The sequence below is a fragment of the Zosterops lateralis genome (genome assembly GCF_965231275.1).
Source record: "Zosterops lateralis genome assembly, chromosome: 4".
Lineage (NCBI taxonomy): Eukaryota > Metazoa > Chordata > Aves > Passeriformes > Zosteropidae > Zosterops > Zosterops lateralis.
This window is the reverse complement of record NC_139765.1, coordinates 67948383-67964701: the sequence shown is the minus strand read 5'-3', so window position 1 is coordinate 67964701 and position 16319 is coordinate 67948383. Positions and strand designations below refer to the sequence as shown.

General features: G+C 35.7%; 1 protein-coding gene and 1 long non-coding RNA gene across 3 annotated transcripts in view; both read right to left on the bottom strand.

Annotated features, from left to right (window-relative positions):
• Window positions 1-16319, bottom strand: part of LOC310909031 — a 264699-nt gene that overhangs the window by 38369 nt on the left and 210011 nt on the right. The gene's annotated exons all lie outside the window — the stretch shown is intronic.
• The window catches only part of UPF2 (UPF2 regulator of nonsense mediated mRNA decay), a gene marked incomplete at its 3' end in the record, with an annotated part of 53302 nt that overhangs the window by 24293 nt on the left and 12690 nt on the right, over window positions 1-16319 (bottom strand). For both annotated transcript variants that reach the window (XM_083859302.1, XM_083859303.1), the window contains exons 6-11: window positions 14960-15109; window positions 14438-14541; window positions 14034-14119; window positions 7591-7699; window positions 6302-6415; window positions 4939-5055 (exon numbers count right to left, since the gene is read on the bottom strand). In XM_083859302.1, the coding sequence (XP_083715428.1) occupies window positions 4939-5055; window positions 6302-6415; window positions 7591-7699; window positions 14034-14119; window positions 14438-14541; window positions 14960-15109 (680 nt within the window). The remainder of the gene's footprint in view (window positions 1-4938; window positions 5056-6301; window positions 6416-7590; window positions 7700-14033; window positions 14120-14437; window positions 14542-14959; window positions 15110-16319) is intronic.

Sequence of the window (16319 nt, the reverse complement as noted above, 5' to 3'; positions counted from 1 at the left end):
CCTGCCACATTTTCAAGCCAAAGGCTTTTAAGACTTGCATTTGGGATATAGTAAATATGAAAGGTTGCAGAAAAGTAAGTTAAAAGCTTGAGTAGAGAGAAAAAAAACCAAACTACATAGACATGGTTCTGTGTTGCTCTTTCCATGGTCATTTTTCTTTATGATCTCTATTTTTATAATGGTTCAGCTGTGGTAAAAAAGTTTTGGAAAAGTATTTTAAGATTTACTCAAAATCTTAATGCTACTGTTCAGCTAAATGGTTCATAAGACTACTAGCAAGTCTGTTTAAAACACTATTTAACTAGATTTTATTAAACTAAAGTAGCTGAAAAACTGATGTCTTGGCACAAACACAGTGAATCATGGTAAGACTGGCAATCTACTTTTCACATCATCATGTAACTCCACAGAGTTTTTGATGGTTTCATATGAATTTCCAAAGATTTAGACAACAGAAATTTCCTTATTCCATGCTCCATTGATGCTGTTTATCCAAACAGAATCGACTGTAAGAAAAACAATATCCACCATAAAATAATATTTCAGAAAAAATCAGACAAGTAAGAGTCAACACTAATTACTGTACTTAATTGTCAGGATTGTCCTGATTTTCCTCACTCAATACAGTCTTTTCTCCATACTTCATTTTAGCTTTGTAAATTAAAGTTTATTTTGTGAAGTTTAGAAATTTCTTTCATCTAAAAATTCTGTACAAGAACTAAAACAGCAGATCTAATTTGCAGATTTTTACAGTTGAGGATGAACTTAATTCCATTATTAAATACTTTTTAGTATGTATCTATGTATTTATATGTATATAGGTATAATTCTGCATGAAATTTTGATGTATATCATTTGATCCTATATATTCTAAATCACTCTATGGTGGTTCATCAAGAAACTGCACTTGTTTAAACTTTATTATTTACTAGAGGCTGGCTACACAGTAATTTAAAACTTCAAACAGACAAACAAAATTAATATTGTAAGTATTGTTTTGTTCCCATACAAATGTTAGTATATCCATTCAGGCAGTCCAGTAAACCAACCAAGAGTTTAAACCTCCTTTGATTATTGGTGAGAAAGCACTTATTTTTCATGCTGGTGGCCTTTCCAGTAAACCTGAATAATTTAAAATTTCCTTTACAAGGCAGTGATTCAGTTCAACTGAAATGTCAATGTACTCAAACAGCTCCTTTACCCAGAGTTTCAGCTGCTAATTCAATGAGGAAGAGCAGCTTTGTGTAACATAGTAACCCAACAAATAATGTCATTTTCTTCCTGGATTTTAGTCATCTATCACCAGGAAGGTCTCCATCTGACACCAACCCTAAGGCATTTCATTCTTAACCTTTTCCACGACACAAATGGTCTTTCCTTTCATTCCCTGTGAGATTGTTCCTTTCCAAATGGGAAATTTCTGTCAGTAGCAGCACATTTTCCTACCGGCACCTCACAAATGCACAGCACTTAACAACTGAGTACATAAATTGTTTTATGTGGGGAAAAAACACTTAAGAGTAGAAATTTCCCAAACTTTACCATGTCATATATGTTAATGTTACCTTTGAAAACTTTTCACCTTTTCTAGATAGATCAAGAGAAAATACACCTTTGCTGCCTTAATGGCATTGATCATGCTGTACTAGAAACTGAAAAATTAAGTGGGTCAAAGTGAAGCAGAACAGAGAAAATGGCAGAAGAGCTTGTAAATAACATTTTAAACTCCTAAACCGACATAATTTGTGTATTTTCCTGTTATAAAAAGTTGTACATTATATTGTAAATCATAGCTTATAATTAAAATGTTTCTTCCCAGAAGAGACAACATGCACTACCAGAAGTCTCAACATCACTGTAATTTATTGGGTTTTGAGCAGTCCCAAGTGTGTGTTCTAACTGTAAGTGGATTGTATAAATCTTAATCTCTACTTACTAAAAATCTCCAGCATTTCAAGAAACTGTTTCAGTCCTTTTTCAGCTAAGGCACCAGACAGACAGGCAGGAAAGAGAAATCATAATAGCACACTGCTAGTAGTAATAAAAATCTTGATGCAATTCAGAAGAAAAAAGCCAAGACCTGAGGTCCAAAGTGCTTTAAGCTCATCAGCTACATTGGGGTCCTCATTCCATTAGGCTAAAATGAAGAACTACACAGGTAAAGCTTTACATTTGAAGATTAGGTTTCTGTCTTTCCTTTGAGAAAAACAGACCACAAACAACATTAAAGCATCCATGTTAAAATATTAAAACTGTTTGGGTTTTTCTTCTTGGTGAGCAGTAAAATCTCTCTGCATGCAGCATATTGCAGAAGCATTTCAAAAGAAAATCTAGTGACCATTAGTAGAAAAAAAAAAAAAAAAAAAAAAAAAAAAAAAAAAAAAAAAAAGTAACTAACCAAAACCTAAGCATCATGAGAATTCCAATTCCAGAAAGCATTTCAGCACGGCTGACATTTAAACATCAGATTATAACAAAATACTGAAACTGCTCAGCTCCTCCTTCCCTTTAATAAACCTGCACTGCTCTGCCCTGCTACTCGTTCTGACAGCTCAAAATGGGAATTTTTAATTTCCTGGAAGCACGTTATTGTTACAGTGAATTAACACAGTTCTACATGAACTGCACTTATTCTGCCACAGCCTCTGCCTGTACAAACATCTCCCACAGTTTCAGCACCACCAGTAAAGGCAGTCATACAAAGAAGGAAGTCACCTTGCAGCTGAAGTTTAGTGTATTTATCAACACAACTTATCTGGCCCTTAAGCTTAAGTCAATTTCTAAGTTAAATTACTAAAGATGCATCAGGAAGCTTTTAATTTCAAAATTTCAAATATTCTTTCAGCAAGACCACAACAAGATTTTGACATTTTAATTTCCTTATGTCACAGAAACATACATCAAGATGAAGCTGATCTTCCTTTCAAAGTTCCAGTTCAAATAATCCAATTCAAATAATTCATTTATCAACTGATCAATCCTAAAGCCAATCTAGTTTTACATTAGTATTTTATATTACATAAAGGACACTGAATTAGAAAGAGCTGCCAAGAAGACCATTACTAGAAATAAACATTGTCCCAATAAAAGAAAAATTTCTAAAAAATTTGCAAAACATGAAGTAGTTCCACAAAACCAGGATATGACCACTAAATGATTCTCTAGAAAGTTACTTAATGCCACTAAATTTGTGATGCCTTTATAGAACACTTTACTTCTCAATAAGTAATTTTTCCTTAATTACTTTTAAAATCCATTCTTAACTATGACTTTCTTTCACACCAGGACAAAGCACCATTGTCTTTAGCAGGAGACACACAGCCTGTTTGGAGTCTAATTACAAAATACATCGTCAGCAGTAAAGATTAGGAGCAATAATTATTTAGAGGATCAACAGGCCTTAATTCAACCCATAAGAGTAGATCAGCTTTACAATTGCTTAGATTTTTAAAACAAGATTTTTATCAGCTTGCTTTGGGACAAATCTTTTCCACAGTTCACACTAACTTGTACCATAAGACTATGATCCAATTTGTGTAAGACTATTTAAGTCAAAATTAATCTGTAGGTTTTTTAGGGGAATGTTGGAAGGTGCAGCTATTAAGATGGATGCAGGATATAGATCTATTTAGCCTATTTAACATCTTAAAAAATATATTCCAAACTTATTTGCCACCTTCCACCTTCTCCTGGTTCCTCAATGCATAAAAAGAGACGACTTATCCAAAACCTTGGGAGGCTTTAAGCCTCAGTAATTCAAACAGGGTTTGTGGTTTGTCTTGCACTTCACAGTTAAGCCACATTTAGCATTCATCCAGCAGATTCCAGCAATCCAGCTAACAGTCAGCATTTTTGTAGTGCATAATACTGGAAGCAGTCACTTACAAAAACCAGTTCTGGTGTAAGTATTTAATTTTTCCTGACTTCTAAAATTTTTATTAACTACAAAAAAGTGATAGCAATGAGTGAAATGTCTTTTAAAGATAATGGAACGGGGTTTTCAAGGGAAAAATGCTTGATTGTGGAAAGGAATATATTTCACAATACAACACATCAGCTGGCAAACCTTTAGAAAATTGAGATTTAAACCTTTCAAGACAGAAAGTGCACTGCTACAAAAAGCAAGAGCCAAGGAACTGGCAGTTAATTTGCTTGTTTTAACTAGCCCATCTCTTTCATCTCATGACTGTACCACCTCAACAGATGTTCCGACATTCAGTGAGGTTCAGAAAAAAACAGTATTTTGTGGACAGAAATTGTACAACAACAAACTCAAGTATGCAACTTCTTCTCCATTAAGTAGAGCATGAGAAGAGAGACCACTGGTTTAAGAGAAAGTGAATCTATCTTTGAAGGTCTTCTTCAACCATGTCTGACAGAGTTTTAGGATTGTCTCCCAAGTAGTATATTATGTCTCCCAGTATATATATTATTCAGTTCTTGTTATTTATAAGTCTTTGCCAGACCTTCTCCAGACCTACAGATCCCAATTCTAATCTTATTTTAATTCCCAATCTCTGTTTCTAAAACTGCTTCTCTTAGTGTCTTCATAAACTTTTTTTTTTTCCACATTTAGAACCCCAGATCATTATACAGGACATAGAAACCACCTCTTGCATAAATAAATGTCTTCACTTTTCACTTCCAGTTGAAATCATATTTGGTTCCATTCACCACTATTTTTCCCCTCAAACAATATTTCAGGCATGTTCAGGTACAGCTACAATATTCTTTCATCCTCTGGGTTTGCCCTGTCTCTGAATTACAAAAGCAATAGCTTTTTACTTCAGAAATTGAGTTCTTTTTTTCACATTTTCTTTCAAGTCATGAAGACGTTTTTAGGTCAACTGGAGTTCTCAAGAATAGTTTCAAAAAGAAGCAATTGCTTTAAGTCAGAACATGACACCCTCCCCCATAAGACAACAAGTTTTCTCTTACCAAAAGAACGCTGGTTCTTAAGTGAGATTCTGGTGATCTGAAGAGGAATCTTCCACAGGTTTCCAGCAAGGTACACGCCATTTCAATATGGTGATGAGAGAAGTCTGACAGAAGCATCTGGTAAGTATTTACATAAAAGAACAGCTTGTTAAATAAACATCTTTTTCAGCTGCAGAAAACATTAAGTTTTATTTATCTACAAGACTGGACACTACGCTGGTGTTCTCAATTCTTAAAAGAATAAATGCAATTGGATTTCACTGATCAGATGTTAGGAATGGCAAGGCCCTGGCACAGGCTGCCCAAAAAAGTTGTGGATGCCCCATCCCTGGAAGTGCCCAAGGCCAGGTTGGATGGAGCTCTGAGTTACCAGGTCGAGGTGAAAGGTGTCCCCATCCAAGACAGGGGGTTGGAACCAGATGACCTTTAAGGTCCCACCCAACCCAAACCATTCTATGAATATTCAAAAGATTAATCTCATTTTGAAACTCTTGTAACAGTCTACAGACCCCAAATTTAGGCTTCAGAAGAACAGGATGTTTAGAAAGACTGGCAGAAAACCCCCACCCAAAACCCACTAATACTGCACAAGGGCACAGTAAGCTCAGAGCACACCTACTGCACTGTTTTAAGTTAAGCAGTAACTGTAATTAATACAGCTTTGCATTTTACAGCATTTTATAGACAAGAGAAATGAAATTATGAGTGATTATGATTTCTTTAGGAGTTCAGCTTTTATATCTAACAAGTCAATGAATAGAAACTATTCACATAGAAAGTGATGTTAAGCTGTGAGTCTCAAGCATCTTTTATTAAAGGCCCTTTTATTTTTAAACACCTATTTTTAATTTGGGACTTGGCATCAAGGTTTGAATGTTTATCAGCATGCAAAGTGAGATTAATGCTTTCCAGAGATGTTTTGTTCCTCAACAAACAAAAGCACCCGCTAAAATGGCATAAAAGCCTCTCCCTGCATCACTAGAATGCTTTTTGCCTCCAGTTCCTCTCCCTTACTGTTATTTTCTCCACAAAAACATTCATTGAAATCAACATTGTGGAAGTTTTGCCATGCACAGCAGATTAAGAAGTATCAATGTCTGCCATACTTAAAAAGATGATCAGTTTACTTATGTCCAAATGTAGAAGTTTATTTTAATATATATTCCTCCCATTAGAAGAGGTAAAACATTCTAACTTCTACAGCAGCTATAAAAGTCTCCTCATACACAGCAGCCACAGGCACCAAGACTCAAAACATCCCATGTAATAAACTCAGGTAACATCAGCAGCAGGTAAGTGAAGAGGAATAGTTGGGGATACATTATGAGCAAACACAGGAGTACAGGACTATCACAACACCAACCTTTAAACAGTGGAGAGTATCATTTTTGGAGAACATCTTAAACTTGGTAAGCTCACCAATAAATCTCACAGTTTTATTCTTTGTTTCAATGTTAATCTGATCCTTTTTTCTTACCTAAAAAACAACCAAAAAATTGATTATAGGTCCTCCAAAGTACCCACTTCTTCTAAATTACTTTGATCTGAGCATGCACAAAATACACTTGGGAATCCGGCAGGTTTTGTTACTGGTTTGGTTCCTCAAGCTCCACCTTTACTTCTCATTGGGTTTCCTAAAACCCTCCCTATGGCTCTTGTTTCTTCAGAAGATTTTCAATTCTTTTCCCCATCTCCCCACCCCCCAAAACAATTAATTCCTCTACAGCCATAAATCCTCCTTTGCCACAGTGAAATAGTGATAAAGTATTTTAGATTCTATATTTTCAGAATCAGTAAAAGGTCTCTATGTGAACAGGGCCATTTGTACTGTCCTCAAGGAAATATTAAACATTGATGGCTTTTTCAAGTCAGATTGAGTAATGTGAAGACTTTTAAAATTACTGACATTCAGCATAAAATTAAGAACAAAACACAAATATGTATCTATGTCTAACCATAATCTGCAAAATAGAAAATTGTATTTCCCCAACAGAAGAAAGTTTTTCTGAGAAAGTTAACTTAACATAGTTAAGAGTGAAGCAAGTCTGAGGAATTTATACACATTTTTAATGTCAATATTGGAAAAAAAAATTGAAATCTGTGCCATAAAACTCAGAAAATGCTGAAGGAATCACCACTGTGCATCATAATGAGTTTGATTACAACACTAAAATAAAAGCGAAGGAGACAACACTGAAAAATATATTTGTGTGGAAAATTTTGAGAGATGAAAATTGTAAAATCTAACTGGAATTAAAAACTCTATGATAATAGTGATCAGTACAATAGTAGTCTTGTAGTGGGAAATGTTAGAGTAGGTCAGGTCTCATTTCAAAAGCAAGTTATTAATTTACAGGAAACTCTTAACGCGGATGGAGCAGAGTTTCTAATTTTTGTAACTTCTGTTGTACAGTTCATTTAAATAAATATGTAAGCATATATGGAACATTGCAAAAACTTCTCTTTTACAAGGACTTACAAAGTTACAAAAATTTCTCTTCTTTTTTCTAGAACTGCTAAGCTGACAGAAAAATATTCACTGAGTTTTAGAAGTAGTATCTACACAATACAAAATGGAGTTTTTTCCCCAAAAGATGATTTATGAGATTGGCTAATCTAGTTTCAGTAATAAACTGAATCACCAAAACATACATGGAACCTGAAATCCCCTTTCAGCATGGAACAGAGATCGTCTGCTACATCAGACATACAGGGATGCAACGTGGCAACCAGTCTTGCATAAAATGGTAGCAAATCCAATCTGCAAACAAAGGAGAGGATAAAACAGACAATTTATAGATGAAAATGTATTTCTGTGTACACATATGGGTACCATTTTATTTGTGAAAAGAATCAATACACTGATAGAACTACATACATGCAATTTTTTTGGCCCACTTCAGAATGTAATACCATTTAAAAATAATACAAGAAAGTAAACCCTCATATCCTGTTGGAATACTTCACAGTTCATTTCCTCTTTAACTCCTGCCACAGGTAAAATGCTGAATACCATCAACTACAGAATTTGACCTTCAATAAATTATCAAACAGAAAGAAAATTGAGATCCATCTCAAAATGCAAAAAAAGGTTCTTGCAGACAAGACCATAGGTTATGGCAAGGTATTATTATTTTTTTCTGAAAAGCAGCAGACATAACCAGGAAGGCAGAAAATATCTGTACTTTTAAGGTGGGAAACTTCTAAATCAGTGTAGTAGTTATCACATAAAACAAAGCTGAGCAGAAGTGATGTGGCCACCCTTTTCTCAAGAACTCTGCTAGTACTCCCACAAATTATAATATTTCCAAGTTTTCTATAAAATTTCCTTATTTCCTTCTCTCTTGCCTTAATTACATTCCTTCACACCCATTTCCTTTGCACATTTATTCAAACCAGCTGTGTATATATCAGTTTTAAATGCAGAAAATCCAACTGTACTCTGAGGCCTCATAATATCATTTAACAAGCTGGAGGAAGTATTTTCAGTTTATTTTCAGAATGTTAAGTGAATGCAGTAAACAGATGAGCCCTAGAACAAGCCAAAGTAAGTGGAGAGGAACATCCTAAATTTGCATGTTTCTAGTGAGAAATTGCCTGTAAGGGAAAAATGCATCTTGAGTTCACACTTTATGAAGGATTAAGGTTTTCCCTACTGCTCAGGAAAGGAAAAGAAAAAATATGCTGACCAAAAAAATCTAAAAGCACAGTTGATACATAGAGCTTGCCTTGGCACAAAGCATCAAGACAAAAACAGCAAAACAAAGTCATCACAACTGCCTCCTTTCTCCTTTCTGATCCTGTGTCACTGGAGCCCATTTCTAAGACATTTAATACCCACTTACAGAAAAAGAGACAATTATGTATTTATTTAAATTGTAGGTTAGAAGCATCAGAATATACTTCCCCCCAAAAAGCATAACCAGGCAGCCTCCTGATAAGACACAAGACTCCTGGTGAAACATTGTGAGTCTCTCAGTTACCTATTTAACAATTTTTATCTCTTTTGTTAATCAATAACTGAAGCAGTATTTACATTTTTCAAGCTTATTGGAACACACAGTCAAGGCTGACTGCCCACAGCAAATTACTACCATGCTATTAAGCATTTAGCCATTAACTCTGAGAGAAGTGAAAGTCTCACTACTTCACATCCACCCACAAGAGCTAAACTAAGAGAGGACTGTGGCTGAACTAAGAGAGTGTCTTTAACTGAGGGGATTTCTGGATGGCAACTCTTTTAAGACAAATACCAGAAAGTTTTTTTCTGGTCTCAACAAGTACCTGCCTGCTGAGAGCTAATAATTTCATCTCTGTAAACTGAGTATACCTGGGGGAAAATTAAAGTCTTAGAGCACATTGTTGATATTCCCTTGCAGGACACAAAAGGTTTCTTCATGGGGAAGCAAACTAAGACTGGGTATTTCTAAATAGGTGAAATACAATAAGGAAAAGCCTTGAGTTAATTATGTTCAAACTGGCAGAGATTGAGTTAGTTCCCTCTCAGGGGAGACAAAAATTCATGTTCAGCAGTGCAGATATTCCAGTATCAGTGGCACCATCTACTGGTACATGCAGTGCTTTGTTCCCTTCAAAAGCATTTCTTTCTCTTGAGAAGCGGGAAAGAACTTTAAACCCCACAAACCCTTTCTCTTCCTGCTCTTCTGATTACGAAGCAAGATCTGGCATCAGGGCTGAGTCAGTCACTCTCTGAAGTCCATGTTGAGCACCCTGAATATTCACCACCACAGTAAAAAGCACCACTTCTGACCATTGTCCTTCAGACCACATAGCATGGACTGAAATCGAGTCAGCTCTGGATCTCAGGCTCACATGAGCCACATGTCACTAAAACCTCTAAGAGCACATCTTTTTTCTACCATTTAAAATGTCAGTTTATTTAAAAAAGCCCAAACAAAAAAACCAATCATAAACCAACTTACAGAAAAAACTTCTCCAAGTCCTAACTGCAATCTCTCTAAAATGGATGCATCCAAAATTTTATGCCCAGGAAGAGTGAAGGGGGCATTTTGTACATTTCCTAATTTCTGTGCTTCTACAAGACAGCTTAAAGAATGAAGCAATGGAGCCAGAACAAGCATAATCATAATGGATAAAAGCAGTGTATTCACAGGGCCTGAACAGGTACTAAGTGCCACCCACACTGCTCAGTGGAAGAGAAGGATGATGTGGAATTGGAATGTTACCAGGGAAGCACTTTTGGCCTTTATTTCTTTGCCAGAACATAAAACTCCTTGATCTCAAGCACATCCCTCAATTTTATCCTCAACTGAAACAGGCCACTGAAACACTGCTAAATTCAACTGAACAAAAAGGACCTTGGTACAGAGAAACCTCAGGATGAAAAGCTGATGGTAAATACACTGGAGGCTTGCAGCTTTTGAGTTAAAATGTGCACAGCTATCTAGCACTTAAGAAGCAGCTAACTTCTGAATTAAGAACAACCAATAATAACACTAAAAACCTCCACATGAATAACTGATCTCTTACTGCAGGTAACTTGCAAATTCACAGATCACCATAGATGGGACATCAAAAAATATCTTAAGCCAAACCAGGCCCCTATCTACTGCTTAACATTTATCTAGAATTGTTTGGAATTTAAAGCCAAAGAAAAGATTTCAGACTTCTCATATTGAAGTAAAAGAAAATAATTTACAAAATTGCATTGTATTCTGGTAAACCTAAATAATTCTGTGTAGAGGAAGATAGTTCAGTCAGGCAGCAAAGAACTACACAAAAGTCCTAAAGCTGTGAGCAGTATGGGTTAAATCACTGTCTGGAGTCCTGGATTAAAAGGCTAATATTTAGTTTTAAATCAATCCTCCAATGCAAATGTGAAAGCCACTCGTACACTGGCATTGAAAAATCTTTTAAAAGGCCTTCTGTTCTGTTGGGTTGGAGGTTCAAATCACAGCTGAAAATGTAAATGTGATCCATTCATCAGTATTCAACAGAGCAGGGCAAAGATGTATTCTAACACTGATGTACAGTGAGTTGAGGAAGAAATGGCCTTTTTTGTCAAATTAAGTTTTATGTCCTAAAGAATCCTGATTTGTCCCAATCTATCCAACCCTAGTGGCAGCAAGAAAGCTCCCTGGCAACACCACATAATGACTTTGATTTCACAGTGTCTGTTTTATACCTCAAACAAAAAAACAGTTTTACACTTTCTTGATGAAACTGTTGTGCCTGCACATTTCCCAAAAGTGATCTCAGGAGAAGAAAGAGAACTTATTCTGCCATTGAAATACCTCATTATGGCTGCAAATAAAGCAGCTCAACGTAAACAGCATTAACTGATATGCTTGGAAATTAAATGCTTTTGGAAAACATACTGCTTTATCTGCATCCTCAAAGACACTGCTCTGCTGAAGCTCTCACAAAAAACCCTCCTCAAGAATATTAGCATACCAAGCATTCTTCTCCCACAGTATCCCGGAGAGATACTGCAAAAATTCCTGGATTAGTAAAAACAAATATGGAACAACAATAATGGAAGGTAAAACCATATCATTATGGCTCAGTGAAGCGATACACAGAGCAAAATCATTGTAAATGTACAGTACACAAAGCTCACAGCAGTGTGTTACAGAATATAGAGAATTTTCTACATCAGAAAGGATTATGAATGTTGACTTGAAGACACACAGCAGAACTGCTCTTTTACCAACTGCAGCTATACAGTTTACTTAAATATGGGATAGGTTGCCCTTTCAAACTGTCTGCATCTATGGGCAGTTCAGCTGGTATTTACATTCCACCTGCTTGTGTTCAGAACAAGCAGCTCAGTCAACATCCTGTTTCTCCAGCTGAGTAGCCCAGAGATGGGGTTACCAATGGAGGCACACAAACACAACTGAACTTAGAAGATCTTAAAAGAATCAAGGTAGCTTGAGTATTCATTAGTCAAGTAGGTCCCAGAGCAGACAGCAGGAAAAGGAACTAAAAAAAAAAAATCGTAAATCAAATGTTAGTGCTTCTTAATATTAGGAAAAATTCATAATTATAATTAAAGACCAACAGTGAGAAGATCAGCTGAGCCATTCATTTTAATGTTAGCTCCAATTACTGGAGATGAGAACCATCCTGGAAGTAACAGCTCCTCGAGGCAATCTCACCATCTCTGCTGCTCTGTTGAGTTCTATCAGAAAAATTAATATTTTTAAAATTACAAATACTTTTAATACAAATCTGTAGGGCAATGGAATTACCACTGGGAAGATGACAAATCAATGTCAATGAGGAAATTATGTATCCTTCCAGCAGTTTCTTAACTCTGTTTATAGTACAGCCTGATCACAGACAGCTTTTTTAACAGTGCAATATATCAGGAATTTAACTTGTGCTTTCATGACATCTGTGAAATCACACTGCTGAATTTACAAGCCTTATCCTACTGTCCCTGTTTGAAAGTATCTCCTTTTGCTGTGCACATCTACGAGTTCCTCCAGAACACTGTCACCTAGCACAATTTCGCAGATTATGCAAAGAGAATGAAGGATTTTCAAAGAGGTTCCAAGAGTTAATAATCAATTCCAGCAATCTGGAACCTACAGCACCAGGAAACAACACAGGGCAGTGGTACAAACATTACTGTAAGGTCACAGACCAGCCAAAAAGCCACTTCCTTTTTACAAGTACTGAAAGTTTTCTATTATGGCCGAGCAGAAGACAGAAGTCTAAGTGCTCTGGCTGATTTACATTGCTGTAGCTGTGAAAAAGAAATTCTTCTCACATTGTGTTTTGATGCATTTCATGATTGCCAGCAGGCTGATAAACAGAAATGTTACTTCCTCTGCAACCTACATTTGGTCTGGAGAGCACCTTGTTACATCTAACACAGAAGATCATCAGCTCTCTGCCTCTTCTGTCATTAACTCATACATTAGGACCAATTAGGCCTCTGTCAAAGTCTCCAAACACTGAGGTCAAACCCCTAAGTTTTAGAGGCAAGAATACACAAGAGAATGAAAGATTATGTGCACTGTTTCACCGTGGAGTCAGGTTAATGCCTCAGTCAGCAAACAAACCATTGGTTTGCACACAGCAAGAGAACAGGGTTATTAGCACAGCAGATGCTTATTACAGATGGGATGGAGAAATAGGCTGAATTAAGCCTGAAAACACAGGGCAAGCAGTGATTAAACTTAAGGAAAACAAAGCACCAAAGTCTGTTTATTCAAATCCAGTCTACACATGTGTTGAGACAAAACAGATACTCAAGCTATGGTTTTCCCCCCAGTGTTAAAAGGTAATGGAATCAAAGCAGTGTAAACGCTTAACAAGAATTCCAAAATTATCATGTTCACTTTAAATTAAATTCAGCATCAAAACAGCTTATCATGAGAAACAGGGCAAGGTGAAGCAAGAAAAGTGACTTCTTCATAATTTCACTTATTTAAGGTTCAAATCTACCAGAGAACAGAGAAATATATTATTCCTCCAATGAATTCAGTGTTTTTATTTGAATATTTGCAACCATTTTTGGAAGCAGGACTCTTCCAGTAAGTGCAGGAAATCTGTTTACAGAGGCAAGGAGAAACAGCAAGAGCTTTACACAGGCAGATGTACAGAGACAAAAGAGGGCAGGCTCAAAGGGGCTGGCCTAGAACTGGCTGTTGCAGAAGGCACAAGGCAGTTCTAATGTACTGCATCAGAATTAACATATCACCAAAAAAATCCTCCTTCCAAACTATATTGTGGCTCTCACTGTCCACAAGATCTAACACAAAAGAGTGCAAGTTGTCCTGAATGATATAAATCCTCCCTTTTTGGTATTAGGTAGGTTTTGCTGTTATTTTCACAGTTAAAAAAAAAGGTAATGAAAAGAGATCTGCTGTAAACACCAAGTAACAGAAAAAAAATCCTTATTAAAACCCTTATTTTTTGACAAAATACTGTGGTGTGAATCATTGATTCTAAATATTTCTTTTGTGCTTCAGCATAAGCCACTCCAAAAGTGCACATCAGGAATAAAAAAAATGGATTATACACTGGTTTTAAAAAATACATGCACATGCTAAATTAAATAATAAATGGGTGGATCCAGCTTGGTCCCCTTCTGTTCTTACCTTTGTCTAGGAACTATGAAAAGTGCTCGTACCAGTTTTCTTCTGTTGGCTTTTGTATTCATATTCATGCAAAAATCCATTGCTGCCTGTAAAGAGGAAAGTTAATGCAGTACTTCACTTTAATGTAGTGGGTTTTCAACACAAAGCAACAGAAAATGGTGTTTGAGCACAGCTTTTACAGAGCTATTCCTACTACATGCAACTGCTTAAAACATAACCATAAAGAAAACTCTTCACTTTTGTCTAGAATTGGCATAGAAAACATGTTCACTGAGAGGAATACAGACTGATTAAAATTTAATTCAGCTACTGTCAGACTCCAAAGTTTGAAATCTTTATTTCCTACCTATCTGATCAAGCATTATGGCTTTTAAGAGTGCAAAAAATTGAAACTATAACCGTACCTTGTCTATGAGGTCTCTGTTGACACAGTTTGGAAGCTGCTGAAGAAAAGCATCTACAATGAGTTTTAAATGAGATCCAGTACTGGCTTCTTCATCCTCTTGTTCTAAAAGAGGGAAATAAACAAGCAGCAGACATCTTTAAGCTATGAAATATAATCATTTATGAACACATTCTCCAAACAGAGCATTTGTAATGTTTAGTTGTAAAGTATTCACTCCTCTTTGAAGTCACGCTTCAGGCAACTGCCTTTACATTTGTTAACTTTTATAAGTTGTGTGAAGGAACCGGTAACTTTCATTACATAAACATTTTTAAAATAATTTTCACTTGTATCTGAATGACTTGCTACAGAAACATTTGTCACAATCCTAGCAGTTTCCAGCTATTAGCTTCATAAAGAAATAAATAAACAAATAAATAAATTGCCCTGAATGCACTCTACAAATCCACACACTAAAACAAACAAGTTAAAAAAAACCAAATCAGTAAGAAAAAGAATTCTTAAAACCAACTCTTTTTACCTTGCTCATCAAGAAGCTTCTTTGTAAGATCTTCTGCCTCATCTCCACAGTCCAACTCCAGTGCATCATCATTAATATCCAGGTTCTCCAGCTCCAATTCCAGATCCTCATTCCCAGCTGCTTCTTTATTATCTTTGGCATCTTTTGAATCTATTTACAAGTAGAAATATCAAATAAATACTAACAAACTGTTAAATATACACAGTCATTATTAGAATGCAGGAAGATTAATGCTGCTAAACCTATATCTCTTTAGTGTCTTAATGGAGAATCTTTTATACAGATGAAGAAAAGAAAGGAAAAAGCAGAACAGGAGGAAGGTGTTGATGAAATAACATGCTACATAAATGATCAAATAAAGATTATTAGTTTCCTTGAACACAATCTCTGAATCTGATAAAAATTCAGAAAAGAATAGTTAATATTTTTCTTGGACCCCAACACTGGTCCAACACTGAACATTTTTCCAAGAGATTATTATCTACAGAATTTTACTGTTATTTCAGGCCTCCTTCCAATCACATTTGCAGACTATGCTTCATTTAAAAAAAAATAAATTTCAAGGCAGATAAGCTTAATAAAATTCTAAAATTTTTCAAAGCCAAGTGCGAAAACTTCTAAACAGTGCACACATCATATGGAAATACAGACCCACAAACAAGCAACATGTTTAGAAACACAGACAAAATTAGTCTGGAATGGACTTTGGTGATATCTCCAGTTCAACCTTTTGGTCAAAGTAGATGAACACTATTCACACCAGATTTCTCAGCTACTTTTCCAGTTATTTTAAAATAGCAAGACAGAGAGTCCAGTATCTACAGGTCGTCATAGTGAAAGGTCAGAATTCTCCAAACATGCATCTTCTACATTTTGAGCCAGGGATGGTGATTTTATCCCATTGCACCTGAAGTTTACACATGCCTGGTTGTGAACTGAGAGCTGTGTCAGAAGTGAGGAACCACCCAGGCCTTCTAATCTAAAGAAATTTTAGGCTGACTAAGTCACATACCATTAATAATTTATTAACAAAGTAACAGTGAAAAAAACCTCCAAACACTAACAATCTGCAAAAAAGGGAAAACTCTTCCCATTTCTCACAGAAAAGTTGGCATTTATTCACCCTGGTTAACTTCCAATTACTTGAAATTTATAATTCTAACAATATTAAAATGAATTTATGTTTTTTCTTCCTTGATAACCAGATATAATCCCTACCTCACCTAGTTTATTCCCCAAAAATTCATCCAAACTTGTGTACTGTCCTGATTACCACAGATTATTTCATCAGAGACTCATTACTTCTATCAAGTTTGTTCATCTGTTGGAGAAGATATGTTGAAGAAAACAGTCATCTAAG